Below are 23484 nucleotides of genomic sequence, written 5' to 3' on the forward strand. Positions count from 1 at the left end.
AACCATTTTATAAAAAAAAAAATTAACTTGCTTAAAAATGTCAGAAATGCTGTATTGTATTGCTATGTTGTACTGTATGCTGCCACCTGGTGTTATGTTGCGAGAACTACAGCCAGAAGGTTCTTTCTGGCTGTTAAAAATGAAATTTCCAAGGGCCAATCCGATTTAGACTTCCCAGATAACCAATGGGAAGGTCAGCTCCCGTAGTGCCACCCACATGATGTCATCAATGATTATATAATGGGAGTGTTGAATGCACAAGGGAGAGTTGTCTGTAACTTGTTGAAAATTAGTGATCTGATTTTGGCTGCGATATACCTGAAAAAAAAAAAAGTTCACTTCAGCAAGGAGCTTAAAACTTATCCTTGATTTGTGCAAAAACCTTCTTTCAAATGAGATGACCTAAAGACCGCTACGAATTGGTTCAAAATTGGTGAAGTATATTGTATTTTAAATTGGTAGTTATAAGCCTAGGTATTGTTCAAATCTGTGTCTGAATTGGCTAAGTAACTCATCTATACAAGTTCTGATATTGTCGGTTAATTTTGTATTAGGATAAATTGCAGTTAAATAGCAGAATATATATTTTATCCTATTGTTTTATAAACACTGTTTAGAATTGTATTGCTTGGATGTTAAAGGTTTTTAGTCCCATTGTGTTAAATAAATAAGGCTGAATTGTGAAGGTATATTGTTCTGGGTTTTGTAAGAAGAATAGCATATCTTAAGAGTTGGTTCTAACGCATATAAACTTTTATTTAGTTTCCTTTTATTGCAAATATAGTTCAATATGTTTATGGATATTAACTAAATAAAAGAATTCAGATATTTATATTAATTGTATGGTCTAGTAGGTGCATGGTTGATAAGGGTTTCTATTTCTTTGTATTGTGTTTATAACCCTGCCATAAACTTATATATATTATTTGGATAGCACTGCTAAGATTTTCATAAATATACTGACATCACTTAGATCCTGACGAAATTACTATCCACCAGCATTTATTTATGTTACACTTAAATACCCATTTCTTCTATGACCCTGTAAAAAATGTAAAAAATAAGAATACCGGCTATTAGGAACATAATATCTAAATGGCATGCATAGTATTTTCCACTCATTTATAATAAGCAACAAGAATGACTACTTAATTTAACAACACATCTTGACATAAGACCCATGAGCATAACATCGATATAGTGATAATAGAATATTTGTAATACTATATATCACCAGAAATATACATATACATACTGCACTCCAAGAATGTTTTGAGGGTAATCAGACAAATGATTGAATTAACCAATCGTTTATACTTCCTGCAATATAAACGAAGTCAGAAAATTCTATATAAATGCATAGAATAAACATTCAGATTAGAATAATATTCTGACACTCTCCAAAACAATGACATCGATATTGAGCCAATCAGCAAAAGGCTATTGGTTGGTCATAATGTTAGAACCATTCTCATTGGTTCACAAAGTACAATGAATCTGATAGGACGTGACGTCACCACAAAGGGTTGGACCAGAGTCTATAAGAGACCACGCCAAACGCCACGCCGTACCCTTTGAGAAAGCCACGTTGGTGGCGAAACATGTCAGGGCTTTGAATATGTTGTTAGGCTTTAAGCCAAACTTTTTTAACTGCTAATGTTGAAATCAGGATATAGTATTTAGTTACACCACTGAAACCTTAGCGTTATAATTACGGAAGGGGCACTGCCAAGTTATAAGTAAAAAGGTTGAAGTTATGTATATTACGTTTTAGAGGACATCAATATAGTTTAGCTCACTAGAAAACTACTATAGTGACTAGCCTACACCTAAGCATTATAGAACGGCTAGCAAGCCAAGTGCATGAATGTAAGGTGGACCGCCACATAAATGAAAATATTGAACTAACTAAAAATATAAAGCTAACCGTAGTATATCTTACGATTATAGCAAGTTATGCTAATGGGATTTAACTAATAGTTGCTGACTTTGTGCAGCTCTTGGGCATTTGAGTACGAATGATGAATGAATGAGTGCATTATTAAATTAAAAGACTAATTGTACTAAAGTTCTAGCTAATAGCAGCACAATTGCTGATATCAGTGCAAGATATCCATAGCATTGAAATACTTGATATTGTTGGCACCAAGCACCAGGGAATATGCGCTAAATACCCTCAGAGAAACATAGCCTAACAATCGGAATAATCCGAATACAAATTGACATTGTGTTAATCTGCATAACGCAGAGTATAAAATACTGGGGGATAAACAACAAATACCTCCATAAAAACATAGACCAATAATCTGGATACAATTCACACTGTGTGGACTTGTATAACGCTATGTTCTAATAGTAACATTTGTATCAACGTTGAAAATTGCATACAGCCCTATAATAGCTATATATTTATGTTAAATAACGGAAAATTACATACCTAATACTATTAGGGCATACCTTTTAGTTACGCAAATTCAATAGGTTATCTTATCTGTATTAAGAACTTAGCCAAATTAACCCTTCGAAATGGGAGGTATATAACAAGCTCACGATAGCAACTATATGTCCAGAAAGTGATAATTCAACAGTATCACAATAACTAGTGCTATGCATTAATAATATCACTGCTTTAGCAGCATTAATATCAAAGAACCAAAAGCACATGCATATACAATTATAGTTATAGGTACTATACTGCAAAATAAATTTATTTTCAAAAGATTTTTGAGACCATGAATAATTACAATATTTGAACCAGGAAATAGTACCATTATTTTCACAAGCATTATATATCACATACAGCAGTAGCTATAACCAGGAGACATCCAGGGAACCAGGAATACCCCTAATCATAAGCCTGGAGATAACTCTCCTTACAGACAGCTACGTTTAGCATCTATATCCTCTTGATATTATCCTCCTCAACATTAAGTGTTTTTAATTCACATATGTTTATGTTTGTTTTGTGGAATCTTTTTTAATAATCCTAATAAAGGTTATATTTTATTTTTACGGCACAGACCGTCCCCCCTTTTGGCACTAGAGGTTCTAAATTTAAAGCCACATCACCACGAGATGTGAGTGCTAATAAGTGTACACGCTTCAATCCTTGTATTGAATCAACCTCTCTTTTGTAGTACAAAAAAGTACACAGCACCTAACTCTAATATTATAGCAAGGTTAATTACCTGCCTCAATTATTATAGAGCATCTCAAGGACACCGGATAGTAGTGCTATTTAGTCTCTCTCTTTTCTTTCGTTTGAAGTATTTAGTTTTAAATAGGAATAATTTAGTTAATGATAGTAATTTTATTTATATTTATTGTAATTATATTTAAGTTACGGGGTGTTAGGGTTAGGGTTAGACTTAGGAGTTAATAACTTTAATATAGTGGCGGCGACATTGGGGAGGCAGATTAGGGGTTAATAAATGTAGGTAGGTTGCGGCGACATTGGGGGCGGCAGATTAGGGGTTAATAAATAGTATGTAGGTGTTGGCGATGTTGGGGGCAGCAGATTAGGGGTTCATAAGTATAATGTAGGTGGCAGCAGTGTCCGGAGCGGCAGATTAGGGGTTAATAATTATAATGTAGGTGTCGACGGTGCCGGGGTGGCATATTAGGGGTTAATAAGTGTAAGATTAGGGGTGTTTAGACTCGGGGTTCATGTTAGAGTGTAAACATAAAATGTGTTTCCCCATAGGAATCAATGGGGCTGCGTTAAGGAGTTTTATGCTGCTTTTTTGCAGGTGATAGACTTTTTTTAAGCCGGTTCTCCCCGTTGATTCTTATGGGGAAATTGTGCACGAGCACGTACGACCAGCTCACCGCTGACTTAAGCAACGCTGGTATTGGAGTGCAGTAATGAGCAAAATTTTGCTCAACGCTAACTTCTTGCCTTTTAACAACGGGTTTCTGAAAACTCGTAATACCAGCGCTGCAGGTAAGTGAGCGGTGAGACAAAACTGCTCGTTAGCACCGCACAGCCTCTAACGCAAAACTCGTAATCTAGGCCTTCGTTTTTAGTTTAAGGCAGGTTAGGTTTTATTTTACAGGTAACTTTGCATTTATTTTAACTAGGTAGTTAGTAAATAGTTAATAACTATTTACTAACTAGTCTGCCTAGTTAAAATAAATACAAACTTACCTGTGAAACAAAAATAAAACCTAAGCTAGCTACAATGTAACTATTAGTTATTTGTAATTATTTTTACAGGTAAAAGAGCTGATTAGTTCGGGGCAATGCCCCGCAAAAGGCCCTTTTAAGGGCAATTTGCAATTTAGTGTAGGGTAGGGCTTTTTTATTTTGGGGGGGCTTTTTTTATTTTGTTAGGGGGATTAGATTAGGTGTAATTAGTTTAAAAATCTTGTAATTTGTTTATTATTTTCTGTAATTTAGTGGGGTTTTTTTTTTGTACTTTAGCTAATTTTATTTAATTGTATTTAATTTAGGGAATTTATTTAATTATAGAGTAGTGTTAGGTGTTAGTGTAACTTAGGTTAGGTTTTATTTTATAGGTAAATTTGTCTTTATTTTAGCTAGGTAGTTTATTAAATAGTTAATAACTATTTAGTAACTATTCTACCTAGTTAAAATAAATACAAACTTGCCTGTAAAATAAAAATAAACCCTAAACTAGATACAATGTAATTATTAGTTATATTGTAACTAGCTTATGGTTTATTTTACAGGTAAGTATTTAGTTTTAAATAAGAATAATTTAGTTAATTATAGTAATTTTATTTAGATTTATTTAAATTATATTTAAGTTAGGGGGGGTTAGGGTTAGACTTAGGTTTAGGGGTTAATATGTTTTTTATAATGGCAGCGACGTTGGGGGCGGCAGATTAGGAGTTAATAAGTGTAGGTAGGTTGCGTCGACATTTTGGGCGGCAGATTAGGGGTTAATAAATATAATGTAGGTGTCGGCGATGTTGGGGGCAGCAGATTAGGGGTTTATAAGTATAATGTAGGTGGCGGCGGTGTCCGGAATGGCAGATTAGGGGTTAATAATATAATGTAGGTTTTCAATGGGGTTAAGGTCTGGACATTGGGATGGTCATGATCTGGTGATCCTCCATTCACACCATGATTGACTTGGCTATGTGGCATAGAGAATTGATCTGCTGGAAAAAACAATCCTCAGAGTTGGGGAACATTGTCAGAGCAGGGTAATCTTGTATGTGGCTTGATTCATGAATCCTTTGCAAAGATACATCTGCACAATTCCAGGTCATCTTCTCTGATGAGTCTACTTTTCAACTAACAACTGGTTGTCTAATTGTTAGAAGGAGACCTGGAGCGGTGTACAAGCCAAAGTGTGTTGCACCTTTTGGGAAATGTGGTGGAGGATCGCTGATGATCAGGGGTTGCTTTATAGCCAGCCCAATCTCAAACTTGAACCCCACTGAAAACCTCAGGAATGTAATCAAGAGGAAGGAGGATGGTCACAAGCTATCAAACAAAGTTGCTTGAATATTTTCACCAGGAGTGGCATAAAGTCACCCAACAGCAATGTGAAAGACTGGAGAACATGCCAAGATGCATGAAAGCTATGATTGAAAATCAAGGTAATTCCACCAAATATTGAATTTGGCATTCTTGCTAAGTTAAAACATTAGTATTGTGTTGTTTAAAGATGAATATGAACTTGTTTTCTTTGCTTTAAACAAGGTCTGAAAATATTGCATCTTTTTTGTTATTTTGACCAGTTGTCATTTTCTGCAAATAAATGCTCTAAATAACAATCAGCTAGATTACGAGTTTTGATCGCTATAGGGAAATTAATGACCGCCACAAAAGTGGAGGTATTTCACCTCCCTTTAGCGCTGCTATTACAGGTTTTGTAAAACCCGGCTTGTTGCGGGTGATATGGTGGTGTTGAGCTCCATACCTCACCCAAATACAAGCAGTGTTTTGACGTGCTCGTGCACGATTTCCCCATAGACATCAATGGGGAGAATCGGCTAAAAAAAAGCCTAACACCTGCGATTGCGGAAACAAAAGCTATGTAACGCAGCCCCATTGATGTCTCTGGGGAAAGAAACAGTTATGTTTAAACCTAACACCCTAACATAAAAAACATGTCTAAACACCACTAATCTGCTGGCCCTAACATCGCCACCACCTACATTACAGTTATTAACCCCTAATCTGCAGCCCCCGATATCGCCGTCACCTACATACAGTTATTAACCCCTAATCTGCTGCCCCTAACATCGCCACAACCTACATTACAGTTATTAACCCCTAATCTGCTGGTCCGAACATCGCCCCCCCAAAAACACTTATTAACCCCTAATCTGCCGCCCTTAACATCACCGCCACCTACATTACAGTTATTAACCCCTAATCTGCTGGCCCGAACATCGCCGCCACATACCTACAATTATTAGCCCCTAATCTGCCGCCCCCAATGTCGGCGCCACTATACTAAAGTTATTAACCCCTAAACCTCTGGCCCCCCCACATTACTAACAGTAAAAAAATATATTAACCCCTAAACCTAACCCTAACGTAACCCTAACCCTAAGCATAAGTCTAACCCTAACATAACCCTGAACCTAACACTAACACCCCCTACTTAAATATAATTAAAATAAATCTAAATAAAACTTACAATTATTACCTAAATAACCTATTTAAAACTAAATACATACTTACCTGTAAAATAAAACCTAAGCTAGCTACAATATAACTAATAGTAACATTGTAGCTAGCTTAGGTTTTATTTATATTTCACAGGTAAGTTTGTATTTATTTTAACTAGGTAGACTAGTTAGTAAATAGTTATTAACTATTTACTAACTACCTAGTTAAAATAAATACAAAGTTACCTGTAAAATAAAACCTAACCTGCCTTACACTAAAAACTAACATTACAATTACAATAAAATAAAAAAATTAAATTAATCAAATACAATTACCTAAATTACAAAAAAAATAAACACAAAATTACACAAAATAAAAAATGAAATTATCCAAAATAAAAATGAATTACTCCTAATCTAATAGCCCTATCAAAATAAAAAAGTCCCCCCAAAATAAATAAACCCCTAGCCTACTCTAAACTGCCAATAGCCCTTAAAAGGGCCTTTTGCGGGGCATTGCCCCAAAAAAATCAGCTCTTTTATCTGTAAAAAAAAAATACAAACAACCCCCCAACAGTAAAACCCACCACCCAACCAATCACCCCAAATAAAAACCTATCTAAATAAACCTAAGCTAACCATTGCCCTGAAAATGGCATTTGGATGGGCATTGCCCTTAAAAGGGCATTTAGCTCTCTTACATTGCCCAAAACCCTACTCTAAAAATAAAACCCAGCCAATAAACCCTTAAAAAAACCTAACACTAACCCCCGACGATCCACTTACAGTTTTCGAAGACCGGACATCCATTCTCATCCAGGCGGCAGAAGTCTTCATCCAAGCAGGCAGAAGTCTTCATCCAGATGGCATCTTCTATCTTCATCCATCTGGCGGGGAGCGGGTCCATCTTCAAGAAAACTGGTGCGGAGCATCCTCTTCTTCCGATGGTCGCTGTAGAATGAAGTTTCCCTCTAAGTGCTTTTATCCAAGATGGCGTCCCTTACATTCCGATAGAATTCTATCAGCCAATAGGAATTAAAGGTGAAAAAATCCTATTGGCTGTTGCAATCAGTCAATAGGATTGAGCTTTCATCCTATTGGCTGATCCAATCACCCAATCACCCTTTTCAGGGCAATGGGGAGCTTAGGTTTTTTTAGATAGTATTTTATTTGGGGGGTTGGTTGTTTGTGTGGTGGGTTTTACTGTTGGGGGGGTTGTTTGTATTTTTTTTTTTACAGGTAAAAGAGCTGATTACTTTGGGGCAATGCCCCACAAAAGGCCCTTTTAAGGGCTATTGGTAGTTTAGTTTAGGCTAGGGTTTTTTTTTATTTTGGGGGGGCTTTTTTATTTTAATAGGGCTATTAGATTAGGTGTAATTAGTTTAAATATCTGTAATTTGTTTATTATTATCTGTAATTTAGTGGGGGGTTTTTGTACTTTAGCTAATTTAATTTAGGTAATTGTATTTAATTTAATTTATTTAATTATAGTGTAGTGTTAGGTATTATTGTAACTTAGGTTAAGTTTTATTTTACAGGTAAATTTGTATTTTAGCTAGGTAGTTATTAAATAGTTAAATACTATTTAAAAAATATTCTATCTAGTTAAAATAAATACAAACTTGCCTGTAAAATAAAAATAAACCATAAGCTAGCTACAATGTAACTATTAGTTATATTGTAGCTAGCTTAGGGTTTATTTGATAGGTAAGTATTTAGTTTTAAATAGGAATAATTTAGTTAATGATAGTAATTTTATCTAGATTTATTGTAATTATATTTAAGTTACGGGGTGTTAGGGTTAGTGTTCGACTTAGGGGTTAATAACTTTAATATAGTGGCGGCGACATTGGGGGAGGCAGATTAGGGGTTAATAAATGTAGGTAGGTTGCGGCGACATTGGGGATGGCAGATTAGGGGTTAATAAATAGTATGTAGGTGTCGGCGATGTTGGGGGCAGCAGATTAGGGGTTCATAAGTATAATGTAGGTGGCAGCGGTGTCCGGAGTGGCAGATTAGGGGTTAATAATTATAATGTAGATGTCGACGATGCTGGGGCGGCATATTAGGGGTTAATAAGTGTAAGATTAGGGGTGTTTAGACTCGGGGTTCATGTTAGGGTGTTAGGTGTAAACATAAAATGTGTTTCCCCATAGGAATCAATGGGGCTGCGTTAAGGAGTTTTATGCAGCTTTTTTGCAGGTGATAGACTTTTTTTCAGCCGGCTCTCCCCGTTGATTCCTATGGGGAAATCGTGCACGAGCACGTACGACCAGCTCACCGCTGACTTAAGCAACGCTGGTATTGGAGTGCGGTAATGAGCAAAATTTTGCTCAACGCTCACTTCTTGCCTTTTAATGACGGGTTTCTGAAAACTCGTAATACCAGCGCTGCAGGTAAGTGAGCGGTGAGACAAAACTGCTCGTTAGCACCGCACAGCCTCTAACGCAAAACTCGTAATCTAGGCCTTAGTTTTTAGTTTAAGGCAGGTTAGGTTTTATTTTACAGGTAACTTTGCATTTATTTTAACTAGGTAGTTAGTAAATAGTTAATAACTATTTACTATCTAGTCTACCTAGTTAAAATAAATACAAATTACCTGTGAAATAAAAATAAAACCTAAGCTAGCTACAATGTAACTATTAGTTATATTGTAGCTAGCTTAGGTTTTATTTTACAGGTAAGTATGTATTTAGTTTTAAATAGAAGTTATTTAGGTAATAATTGTAAGGTTTATTTAGATCTGTTTTAATTATATTTAAGTTAGGGGGTGTTAGGGTTAGGGTTACGTTAGGCTTAGACTTAGGGGTTAATATATTTATGTAGTGATGCGGGAGGGCGGCAGTTTAGGGGTTAATAGGTTTATTATAGTGGTGACGATGTCGGGGAGCGGCGGAATAGGGGCTAATACATTTTTTAAGTGCCGGCGATGTCCTGAGCTGGAGATTAGGGGTTAATTAATTTATTATAGTGTTTGCAATGCGGGAGGGCCTCGGTTTAGGGGTTAATAGGTAGTTTATGGGTGTTAGTGTACTTTTTAACACTTTAGTTATGAGTTTTATGCTACAGCTTTGCAACGTAAAACCCATAACTACTGACTTTAGATGGCGGTACGAATCTTGTGGTTATAGAGTGTACCGCTCACTTTTTTGCCTCCCAGGCAAACTTGTAATACTGGCGCTATTGAAGTCCCATTGATAAAGGACTTTTTTAAAAGTGCAGTACTGACGTTGTGTGATGGCCAAAAAGATATGCGGTACACGTATACCTGCAAGACTTGTAATAGCGGTGTTAGGAAAAAAGCAGCGTTATGAAGCATAGTGATGCTTTTTCACTCATAACGCAAAACTCGTAATCAAGCTGAATATTTTTATTTGGAATTTGGTAGAAATGTTGTCAGTAGTTTATATCTATATATACATACAAAAAATGCTATTAGAAAATGTAAATTCTGGTTTATAAGTTATTAAGATTACCTAGGTTAAAGAAAAGTAGCATAGGTTTTAAAAGATAACAAAAGTAAAATTGGGCATAACATACAAAAGCCAATGTCTATTTTGCATGACCACTGTTTTGAAAACTCTCACTGGAGATTACTTATTTGCTTTAGAAAATACCATTATCACCATAAAATTTGCATGAGACATTTTCATGTAATAAATATTTAACAAAGTAAATACCTACAAACGTAAGCAAACCTAATAAACTAATAATGCATTGACTGTTAAAGGGAATGTCAACTCAAAATTAAACTTTTATTAAGATGTAGCTTTCCAAAGATGCAGCAATGCACTACTAAGCTAGCTGCTGATTGGTGGCTACACATATATTTCTCTTTTCATTGGCTCCCCTTATATGTTCAGCTAGCACACAGTAGTGAACAGACACTCCTTCAAAAAAGAATAACAAGAGAATGAAGAAAATTTGATAAATTAAGTTGATTGGAACTTTTTTTAAATTGTTATCATTTCATAAAATTCCCTGTCCAATGTGACATACACTGTAACTATTAAATAGGAATCATTAAAAAGACTATTATTAACAAATATTAATGCTTAAAAATATGATCCAAAAACATAAGATACAAATATTTTAATTTCCTACAATCTACCATGAAAAGAATAACACCTAGATTACGAGTTTTGCGTTAGAGGCTATGCGGTGCTAACAAGCAGTTTATGCTCACCGCTCACTTACAGACAGTGCTGGTATTACTCCAATACCAGTGCTGCTTACTTTAGCTGTGAGCTGGTGTAACGTGCTCGTGCACGATTTCCCCATAGGAATCAACGGAGAGAGCGGGCTGAAAAAAAGTCTAACACCTGCAAAAAAGCAGCGTTTAGCTCCTAACGCAGCCCTATTGATTCCTATGGGGAAATAAAATTTATGTCTACACCTAACACCCTAACATTAACCCCAGGTCTAAACACCCCTAATCTTACACTTATTAACCCCTAATCTGCTGCTCCCGACATCGCCGACACCTACATTATATTATTAACCCCTAATCTGCCATTCCGGATACAACCACCACCTACATTATACTTATAAACCCCTAATCTGCTGCCCCCAACATCGCTGACACCTACATTATATTTATTAACCCCTAATCTGCTGCCCAAAATGTAGACGCAACCTACCTACACTTATTAACCACTAATCTGCCGCCCCTAACATCGCTGCCACTATAATAAACATATTAACCCCTAAACCTAAGTCTAACCCTAACCCCCCCCACCTAACTTAAATATAATTTAAATAAATCTAAATAAAATTACTATAATTAACTAAATTATTCCTATTTAAAACTAAATACTTACCTGTAAAATAAACCATAAGCTAGTTACAATATAACTAATAATTACATTGTATCTAGTTTAGGGTTTATTTTTATTTTACAGGCAAGTTTGTGTTTATTTTAACTAGGTAGAATAGTTACTAAATAGTTATTAACTATTTAATAAACTACCTAACTAAAATAACGACAACTTTACCTGTAAAATAAAACCTAAGCTAAGTTACACTAACACCTAACACTACACTATAATTAAATAAATTCCCTAAATTAAATACAATTAAATAAAATTAGCTAAAGTACAAAAAATCCCCACTAAATTACAGAAAATAATAAACAAATTGCAAGATTTTTAAACTAATTACACCTAATCTAAGCCCCCAAAATAAAAAAGCCCTACCCTACACTAAATTGCAAATTGCCCTTAAAAGGGCCTTTTGCGGGGCATTGCCCCGAAGTAATCAGCTCTTTTACCTGTAAAAATAATTACAAATCCCCCCCAACATTAAAACCCACCACCCACACAACCAACCCTACTCTAAAACCCACCAAATACTCCCTTAAAACAACCTAACACTAACCTCTTGAAGATCACCTTACCAGGAGAAGTCTTCATCCAACCGGGCCGAAGTCCTCAACGAATCCGGCAGAAGTGGTCCTCCAGACAGGCAGAAGTGGTCCTCCAGATGGGCAGAAGTCTTCATCCAGACAGCATCTTCTATCTTCATCCATCCGGCGCGGAGCGGGTCCATCTTCAAGACATCCAAAGCGGAGCATCCTCTTCTTTCCACGGCGACTGAAGAATGAAAGTTCCTTTAAGTGACATCATCCAAGATGGCATCCCTTAGATTCCGATTGGCTGATAGAATTTTATCAGCCAATCGGAATTAAGGTAGGAAAAATCCTATTGGCTGATTGGATCAGCCAATAGGATTGAGCTGGCATTCTATTGGCTGATTGGAACAGCCAATAGAATGCCAGCTCAATCCTATTGGCTGATCCAATCAGCCAATAGGATTGACGTTCAATCCTATTGGCTGATTGCATCAACCAATAGGATTTTTCCTACCTTAATTCCGATTGGCTGATAGAATTCTATCAGCCAATCGGAATCTAAGGGACGCCATCTTGGATGACGTCACTTAAAGGAACCTTCATTCTTCAGTCGCCGTGGAAAGAAGAGGATGCTCCACGTCGGATGTCTTGAAGATGGACCCGCTCCGCGCCGGATGGATGAAGATAGAAGATGCCGTCTGGATGAAGACTGCTGCCCATCTGGAGGACCACTTCTGCCCATCTGGAGGACCACTTCTGCTGGATTCGTTGAGGACTTTGGCCCGGTTGGATGAAGACTTCCCGGTAAGGTGATCTTCAAGGGGTTAGTGTTAGGTTTTTTAAGGGGGTATTGGGTGGGTTTTAGAGTAGTGTTGGTTGTGTGGGTGGTGGGTTTTAATGTTGGGGGGGATTTGTAATTATTTTTACAGGTAAAAGAGCTGATTACTTTGGGGCAATGCCCCACAAAAGGCCCTTTTAAGGGCTATTTGTAATTTAGTGTAGGGTAGGGCTTTTTTATTTTGGAGGGGGCTTTTTTATTTTGTTAGGGGGATTAGATTAGGTATAATTAGTTTAAAAATCTTGTAATTTGTTTATAATTTTCTGTAATTTAGTGTTTGTTTTTTTTATGTACTTTAGCTAATTTTATTTAATTGTATTTAATTGTATATAAGTTAGGGAATTCATTTAATTATGGTGTAGTGTTAGGTGTTAGTTTAACTTAGGTTAGGTTTTATTTTACAGTTAAATTTGTCTTTATTTTAGCTAGGTAGTTTATTAAATAGTTAATAACTATTTAATAAATATTCTACCTAGTTAAAATAAATACAAACTTGCCTGTAATATAAAAATAAACCCTAAGCTAGATACAATGTAACTATTAGTTATATTGTAGCTAGCTTAGGGTTTATTTTACAGGTAAGTAATAGGAATAATTTAGTTAATTTTAGTAATTTTATTTAGCTTTATTTAAATTATATTTAAGTTAGGGGGGTTAGGGTTAGGGTTAGACTTAGGGGTTAATAACTTTAGTATAGTGGCAGCGACGTTGGGGGCGGCAGATTAGGGGTTAATAAATGTAGGTAGGTGTCAGCGATGTTAGGGACGACAGATTAGGGGTTGATAATATTTAACTAATGTTTGCGAGGCGGGAGTGCAGCGGTTTAGGGGTTAATATATTTATTATAGTGACGGCGATGTCCAGTTCAGCAGATTAGGGGTTAAAAATTTTCTTTTAGTGTTTGCGATGCAGGAGGGCCTCGGTTTAGGGGTTAATAGGTAGTTTATGGGTGTTAGTGTACTTTATAGCACTTTAGTTTAAAATGCAGTACCAGTCTTGACAGAATAGGGTGTACCACTCACTTTTTGGCAGACTCATAATACCGGCGCTATGCAAGTCCCATTGAAAAAAGAGGATACGCAATTTACGTAAATGGATTTGCGGTATTTCCAAGTCTGGCTAAAAAAGTGAGCGGTACACCTGTACCTGCAAGACTCGTAATACCAGCGGAGCATTAAAAAGCAGCGTTGGGACCGGCAAACGCTGCTTTTTAAGCCTAACGCACAACTCGTAATCTAGCCGTAAGAATTTCACAATTTTTGGGAAAATACAATAAACTTTCCCTGAAAACTTGACCTATTTTCATGTTATTTGAAAAAAAAACTAAAATAATCATAACAGTTTGTTATGTAACCATTTATACTAAACGATTTAATGTGATCAGATGGCGCTAAAAAGCTGTAGGTTTTTTTAATAGCAAGTCTTTCCTTTCAAGCTAACCTCTTGTACACTTGTATAGATACCTTTGTGATAATATCCTTTAATGAATCCTGTTTTAGATGTTATAAAAAAATCCTTTTACCAATGTGATTTCCTAATAATACCTTTATTTAGATGGGATTCTACTAAAATGTTTGTATACAAATTATAAAAATTAAACCCTTTGTTTAGAAAATAAATTTATTTTCAAATCTATAAATATACACAAAATGAATCAAATACAATTAATACAGTCGTTTCTCATCCACTCTCTCTTTCAACAATACAATTATTCAAATAGTTATAAACTTAGTCAGTTTCACATCGATATATTCAGTGATACAACATAAAATTCTTTCTATAAGAAGCCAATTTATCTACAGATCCTGTGTTAAAAATCAAATATGAAGGACGGGTGTTATTAACCCTCAAGCTGAAACAGTATTCTTATAATAAGCAGTTACTGTGTTATATTGTCTAAAATATATTACAACTGTCCCAATATACCATAGACTCGTTGCCAATAACGTATTGTTAGCCCCTCTCTTAATTTTCAATAGGCTTATTCAGCTATGAGAAAAAGTCACTTCTTACAACATAGCGATGGTACTTTTAGGGTAAAGTTTTCCTCCTGTTTGTTGCCGCACCGATGTGCTCCCTTCGTCCGGGTCTTCCACGCCGTGCATGTGATGTCACCCGGTTACCTGATGATACTTGCGCAAGTATGGGATATCCTATGGTTCCTTAATCTGGCTTGTCAAATCCACTCTGCTCTTAAGTACTGGGTACGCAGAGTTAACGGCACTTCTTCGCCAGTTATCCTTTTACTGGCTCGATGATCAGTTGCTTTTATAAGCTTGCAGGGTCTGTAAAATAGATCCTTCTTATTGCAGACACACAGTTTCTACACGTTTCACCCCTCTCAAGGGCTTTCTCAACATACTGTGTCTGACAATCTGCTCACTTAAAAACCCCTTGGCCACAGGTGATTCGCTAATTGATTTCTCATTTCCTTTCCACGCTTCTAGTCAAAAATAGCAAAGAGAGGGGGATCCACATGTCTTCACTTACTGCTCATAGTATCATTTAATAGTTACATTGTATAGGCTTCTCATTATTTATAATTTAAAACGTGTTGTCTTAACACATAAACAAGTATATAACAATATTATCCTAAAATTACATGTAATTTTAGGATAATATTGTTATATACTTGTTTATGTGTTAAGATTATAGACACCAGATATATAGAAGCTAAATAGTAATTGTTAAATAGAATATATTGTTTTATACAACAAGTTTTAAATTATAAATTATGAGAAGCCTATACAATTTAACTATTAAATGATACTATGAGCAGTAAGTGAAGACATGTGTATCCCCCTCTCTTTGCTATTTTTGACTAGAAGCGTGGAAACTGTATGCAACGCATAGAAACTATATGTCTGCGATAAGAAGGATCTATTTTACAGACCATGCAAGCTTATAAAAGCAACTGATCATTGAGCCAGTAAAAGGATAACTGGCAAAGAAGTGCCATTAACTCTGCGTACCCAGTACTTAAGAGTAGAGTGGATTTGACAAGCCAGATTAAGGAACCATAGGATATCCCATACTTGCGCAAGTATCATCAGGTAACCGGGTGACGTAACACGCATGCCGGGGAAGACCCGGACGAGGGGAGCACATCGGTGCGGCAACAAACAGGAGGAAAACTATCGGAGCTCACACCCCAGAGAAACTTTTGGTCGTGAGGTGAGGTAAGAGAGCCGCCAGGGTGGAGAAGGCTCATAAACGTTACCCGAAAAGTACCATCGCTATGTTGTAAGGAGTGACTTTTTCTCATAGCTGAATAAGCCTATTGAAAATTAAGAGAGGGGCTAACAACACGTTATTGGCAATGAGTCTATGGTATATTGGGACAGTTGTTATATATTATAGACAATATAACACCGTAACTGCTTATTATAAGAATACTGTTTCAGCTTGAGGTTTAATAACATCCGGTCCTTCATATTTGTTTTTTAACACAGGATCTGTAGATAAATTGGCTTCTTATAGAAATAATTTTATGTTGTATCACTGCATATATCGATGTGAAACTGATTATGTTTATCACTATTTGAATAATTAAAGAGAGAGTGGATGAGAAACGACTGTATTAATTGTATTTTATTCATTTTGTGTATATTTATAGATTTGAAAATAAATTTATTTTCTAAACAAAGGGTTTAATTTTTATAATTTGTATACAAACAATTTAGAAGAATCCCATCTAAATAAAGGTATTATTAGGAAATCACATTGGTAAAAGGATTTTTTTATAACATCTAAAACAGGATTCATTAAAGGATATTATCACAAAGGTATCTATACAAGTGTGTTAGAGGTTAGCTTGAAAGGAAAGACTTGCTATTAAAACCCCCCACAGCTTTTTAGCGCCATCTGATCACATTAAATCTTTTAGTATCAAAATAACTACCTAGGAAGGAGGTAGTAATTTCAGATAGGCTAGGTTGGCAGAGTTTTCAGCGCTGAACTTCCCATTCATTTTTAAATCTAACCATTTATAATAATACTACCACTAATAATATACTTATTTGTATAACACCGCAAAATTCTGTAGCCCTGGATATATCTATCTATCTATCTATCTATCTATCTATCAATCACAGATCTGCTTTAACATACATTAAAGGGATGGTAAACTTAAAAAATAATGTTATATAATTCCGCACTCACCTGCTCTCCTCTCCAGGTCCTTCTAATTGGGTCTTGGTTTTCAAAAGCACTTGTGATTTGACAGCACACCTGATCGCAGCATTGAACTTAATGAAAGCTGCTGTTAAGATAATGTTACATAATTCTGCACTATGTGCAGAATTATATAACATTATTTTTTAAGTTTACTGTCCCTTTAATACTTTTTGTTTTTCCTTTAAGAAGTTAAAAAATAATGACAATACTCACCTACTAATAAAGTCATTAAATTCTGTTGACCAAAGCTCTGGCTGGCGCAAACATGGAGGTGGATTCCTGCAAAATGTTATGTTGTTACATATTTTGTACTGTGTTTACATAAAAGTAGTTATATGGAAATAAAATAATATTGATTAAACTTTACTAATTTTAATAACTTTACTGTTTTAGTTGAATGTGAATGCTTGAACCACTAATCAACAATACAGATGAAAACATTTGCATACATATAATTAAAAATATTTAGAACAAAGACAAAATAAAAAGAACATAAAAAGTACAACTACATTAAAGTGATGTAATAATATCTTGAAGGTGTAAAAATAAAAATGATACTTAATTTGGAATTTGTACCCATAGAAGTCTAACACCATATAACCAATTAGACAAACAGATCATGATTGGTCTGACTAAAAATAGGGTAACGTTATGATATCTATGAATGGAAAGGAACCTGAGCCTAAAACCTCTGAAACAGTAAAATATGCAACATTACGGTGTGTTAAACAGGAGAAAAGTTGCCTACCATGAAACTCCTGACAAAGGGGCTACAAACCTTTAACATTTAAATAAAATTAAAATATAAAGCATGAAAAAGTAAACCAAAAACAACTTCTAGTATCAATCAAGTACCCATAACTTCTAATATTACAATATAACCTCATGCTTAGGAGTTTCAGAGCAGGAGTTATCTGGTCAGCCATTCAGGCATAGCAGTTGCAGAATTAAACACATATTTATGTTGGGTCAGTAATGCAAAACTTATGAATAAATTAAAGCATAATATTTTTTGTGTTTGAATGTCCCTTTACCACTATTTATCAAGCAGAGGAGGCTGTTTTGAAGACCACTGCTTCTTAACCTGCTCTTATGCAGTAGGTTGTGTGAGACCAGGGGCAGAGCTGTACAAAAAGCTTTCTTCTGCTATAATAATATATAATATAATATTTTTTTTTAATTCCTTTTCCCTGACCTCTGTTGTCCTTTTGTCGGATTGCGTTCATGCTTCCTGCTTCTTGGCTCTGTGAGTGTTTTCTCTGCTACCTGCTTTTTTATATTTGACCATTGCTTTGCCTGACCACTCTGCTGCCTCATCCTAAAACCTGCTTAAAGGGACATTGACCATTGTTTTGCCTGACCACTCTAACGGATCATCCTCTGCCTGCTTTAAAGTGATACTGACCTCTGCTTTGCCTGACTATTCAAATGGATCATTCTCAACCTGCTTTAAAGTCTCTGTACCTTGTACTCCCTCATCTCATCTAGAGACTGTTCCGTGTCCCTGCATCACCTGTGAGTACACAGTTTTATTTTCCTGCATAATAACTGTTTTTGTTTCTTTCCTGAGTGGGTCATGTCCTGGTTTCCTCTCAGTGTGCTAGCGTGTGTTTATATTATCACTCTAGCAGTTGGGTCTAATCCTGGACTAATTCTATACGGCTGACAGGAATATTAAGATCTCTAGAGATGGACTTGTAACCTTGAGATTGTCTATGCTTTTTCACAATTTTTGTTCTCAAATCTTTAGAAAATTCTTTGCAGCTCTTCTCCATGCTCAGTGTGGCACACAGAGACACACAACAGAAAGGTTGAGTACATTTTTCATCATTTTAACTGGTTGCCGGTGTGATTTCTATATTGTAAGCAGCTGTTAATTGATACAAGTGAGTTTAATAACAAATTACAGGAGCAACACAAATGTGGAATGCAATTATTTCTTACAATTTTGAGAAGGTGCCAATAATTTTGTCCAGTCCATGAGGCCTATTTACTAAAGGTCTTGCGGACCTGATTTCAACAGTGCGGATCAGGTCAGCAAGACCTCGCTGAATGCGGAGAGCAATACGCTCTCCGTATTCAGCATTGCACCAGCAGCTCTTGGGCCACCAGCAGGGGGTGTCAATCAACACGATTGTACTCGATTGGGTTGAATTCCGGCGATTCCTGTCCGCCTGCTCAGAGCAGGCGGACAGGGTTATGGAGCAGCGGTTTTTATGACTGCTGCTTCATAACTGCTGTTTATGGCGAGTCTGAAGACTCACCAGAAACATGGGCCCACAAGCTCATTACAGAGTTTTGCGTGGAATGTGTCATATTTGGCTTTTTTTTCTCCACTTTTTTTGTGCCATACCAATACAAACAAAAGAAATAAACATGAAAATGCCTAAACATTTGCAATTGCAACAATTTTATGGGTGAAGTGGTGCATTATCTGACAGAAATGCAGGGGTGCCAATATTTTTATCCATGACTGTATATATATATATATATATATATATATATATATATATATATATATATATATAGCGAGAAGTGCACTCACAGGAACAAACAACTTGCTTAATACCATTGTTAGCCTGTTCTAAGGCGATTTACCACATGGGTGCAGCTTTTTAGCCCAGTAATGCTTCTCACAGAGTAAAACTCTCCTGTAGTATTAGTCTGATCCCGCCTATTACGTTCAGTCCAGCACCAAAATACCAGGCAAATACTCTCTGAACAAGGAACACAGCAACCCCAGAAGATTGTTTCAGCCTACATTGGGCCTCATCAGTAAGGTGTAGCCATATTCCTCTAAACACACTGAGCGAGGAGTCCACGTCTGGTTGCCCCTTTTTTCCCATAGGGAGACTAAATACATACAGAGAGAAGTGCACTCACAGGAACGAACAACTGGCTAAATACCATTGTTAAGTAAAAAGGAAGTGTAGCGCTGGACAACATAACTCACTGCCTCTCCTAAGTGATACCTTACACATGAAACACCAAATTTGAATTAAAAAAAAAGAGAAAATATAGGAGGGCGCTAGAAGCAGAGAATAAAATTACCAATAGAGGTGATAAATGTAAGTAAATAGAGGACCACCTAAAGTTAAAAATAAGTACAATTTATTTATAAAAAGAGAAACACAATGGTTTGTCTCTAAGGTATAGCTTAGTTAATAAATATTATATATATCTCCAGTGGTGATCATCAATTACAAGTAAATATAACAAGAATATATAATGCAATATTGCGTGAAATGATATACTGTATCACTGCTGCAGCAATTAAATAAATGGCTGCAAGAATGTTACACAATTATGTCACTCTACTCTAAAACAAATGCTCAAATAGTAACATTGTATACAAATACAAAATCAAATATAAAAAGTGATATAAAAAAAGACACCGGTTTAAAAAGCTGAAAAGATTCTACCGATCAGATTATATATATATAGCCTAATTCTAGAGGCCAAGTTAAAATAATGTCTCTACAGGGACGTCTCCCAAACTCCTAATAGCGAAGGAGATATAAGTGGCTTCAAAAAGGGGAGTAATCAAATTATGTGTATCCAAAAACCAGCTCAAAGAAAGTTTATAGTATGTATTTCTATGGATATTGATTCTCCGGATGTTATATGATGTTTCTCCACAGTGTTTAGGGTGCTTATGTTAGAATGTCACAATAACAGTTCTTAGTAAGAGATTATCATCATTTATTTATATCCATTTTTTTAGTGTGTCAATGATATATGAAGGCGGGCGGTACTCACCCTCCGGTTTCAGGGATCCCTTTTACGGTTTACCTGTACTTTATGATGCAAACAGCCTCTGAAGAGATGTCAGCGTCCTTCTCTCAGGTCCATTTAAGAAATATTAATTTAATTATCATTAACTGTCTATAACTATCTAGAAATATTTATTAAACTGAAGTCACTTGATCTTCTTGATCAGATGTTTTGCATATGTACACCTATTTATATTTATATTAGAGAGGTAGTTAAGTGCATACATATACAAGTAAGATCATAAGAAAAGAGTAAGAATGAATAATAAAAGTACATAGAATTAATGTCAGAATCTATAGTGGGATATACATGTATTTATACGAAGTATTCAGTTACATATGAGTATATGAAATTAATATATTTAGATAGGTTCCTTATATATAAAAAAGCTGACTCTAATGAAGCCTAATTCTTTCCTATTTTTTAAATATTTTTAATTGTTCATCATTGGGCCATTTCGATTTTGATTCTATTTTTATTTCATTTTGGTATCCCTACATTGTCAGTTTCGCATGACTGTATGAATTATACTGTTTCCATATACAGGTAGCCCTCAGTTTATGCCGGGGTTAGGTTCCAGAAGGAATGGTTGTAAATCGAAACCGTTGTAAATTGAAACCCAGTTTATAATGTAAGTCAATGGGAAGTGAGGGAGATAGGTTCCACGCCCCTCTCAAAATTGTCATAAGTAAAACCTAATACATTATTTTTAAAGCTTTGAAATAAAGACTGTAAATGCTGAACAGCATTATAAACCTAATAAAATAATCACACAACACAGACTTCACTTGCATTTTTCTGCAAACAGTTCTTTCTATGCATTCCAATCTGGACTGATTTATAGACAGGAAGATCTTGTTCCTTTGAAATCTGCTCGATAGCTCAGGTCTGGTTCAACTGATTAATTTCAGCTTGCTTGGCTTTGCTGCAACACAAGCGGACAGCTCCACCTACTGGCTAGTTTAATAAATGCACTGCTTCTCAATGCTTTTCAATAGCAGTCACATGACTGGAAAAAAAGTTGTTATTCTGAAACGGTGTAAATTGAACCGTTGTAAAACGAGGGCCACCTGTATACCTGTTTAAATGAAGAATGGACCATTATGCTCCAGTTTTAAGAGCCTACAATAAATACCACCTTAAATATTTACACCTTAACTTCAGCTCATTTTGCTTAGACCAATTAAAACAGAGGCGTGGGTACTTATGCACCAAACACTACAGCTGGTCATTATCTTGAAAAAGTCTGAGTCTGCATATGAAACGCATTGATTTGTATCCAGCTGGAGCTGTACTACTACTTTGAATACCTCCATTTATTGAGTTCACAAAGTTTGGCCAAACCTTTAAGAACTTTTAAGAATTTATATTATCTTTTATAAACTTCATCACCTCCCTGAGAGCTCACATATCAGAGTATATGTGAAGAGTAAATATCCTGCGTACGTTATGTACTAAGTGCAGGTAACATCAAAACAAGATAACATAGGCGCAGAAGTATCACGTGACGTGCACACACGTGATCGCGCATTAGAAGCAGATCATCGGAATACATCCTGAGAGAAGGACGCTGAAATCTCTTTGGAGGCTGTTTGCATCATAAAGTACAGGTAAACCGTAAAAGCGATCCCTGAAACCGGAGGGTGAGTATCGCCCGCCTTCATGTATCATTGACACACTAACAAACTGGACATAAATAAATGATAATAATCTCTTACTAAGAACTGTTATTGTGACATTCTAACATAAGCACCCTAAACACTGTGGAGAAACATCATATAACATCCGGAGAATCAATATCCATAGAAATACATACTATAAACTTTCTTTGAGCTGGTTTTTGGATACACGTATTTTGATTACTCTCCTTTTTGGAGCCGCTTATATCTCCTTCGCTATTAGGAGTTTGGGAGACGTCCCTGTAGAGACATTATTTTAACTTGGCCTCTAGAATTAGGCTTCATATATATAATCTGATTGGCAGAGTCTTTTTAGCTTTTTAAACCGGTGTCTTTTTTTATATCACTTTTTATATTTGATTTTGTATTTGTATAAAATGTTACCATTTGAGCATTTGTTTTCGAGTAGAGTGACATAATTGTGTAACATTCTTGCAGCCATTTATTTTTTTTTTATTTTTTTTTTATTTTTATTTATTAATAATAAACATGTTACACAAGCATAAAGAGAAACATTTCTTGCTAAATATCCAGTAGACGTTGCCATTTTGACTATTAACATAACCACATGATTTTATCAGCCATTAACAATCTTCTTATCTTAATAGGTACTATATTACATTTCATTCTAGCCCAATGTTGCCAACTTCATTTTGTCTTATTATCCTCAAGAAAGGCTATTTTATCTTATCGCTGCATACATTATTCTACAAAACCAAACAAAATAATAATAAAATAGAGAGGAAGAAAAAAAAAAGGGAAAAAAAAAAATCGTGAGATCTAGAAACCCTTCACCATACCTACGTGAATGTGTGCATCCACCACCAAGTATTAAAGATCTTCTAGACTTCCCCATTCTCCCCTCAATCTCGAAGCTAATATTATTTCAGTCTGAGCAAAAGGTTTTATGACTTGATTTTGTACTGAAATTTCCAAGGTTATAATATATGGTTTCCATTTCCCAAGGAAGCCCTCTAATCTATTTAAAACATCCGATTTAACATCCTGTTGTTCAACAAATAGTTGTTTTATTAATCTGTTTTTTAATTGTGAGACAGTGGGGGTAGTCTTAACTT

At 35.6% G+C, this 23484-nt stretch overlaps 1 protein-coding gene across 1 annotated transcript in view; it reads right to left on the reverse strand.

The window, feature by feature from the left end:
• The window catches only part of MYO3A (myosin IIIA), a 499205-nt gene that overhangs the window by 365428 nt on the left and 110293 nt on the right, over nt 1–23484 (reverse strand). The window contains 1 exon segment of the mRNA XM_053715695.1: nt 17169–17234. Coding sequence (XP_053571670.1) covers nt 17169–17234 — 66 coding nt within the window.

The sequence above is a fragment of the Bombina bombina genome, chromosome 5 (genome assembly GCF_027579735.1).
Source record: "Bombina bombina isolate aBomBom1 chromosome 5, aBomBom1.pri, whole genome shotgun sequence".
Classification (NCBI taxonomy): Eukaryota; Metazoa; Chordata; class Amphibia; order Anura; family Bombinatoridae; genus Bombina; species Bombina bombina.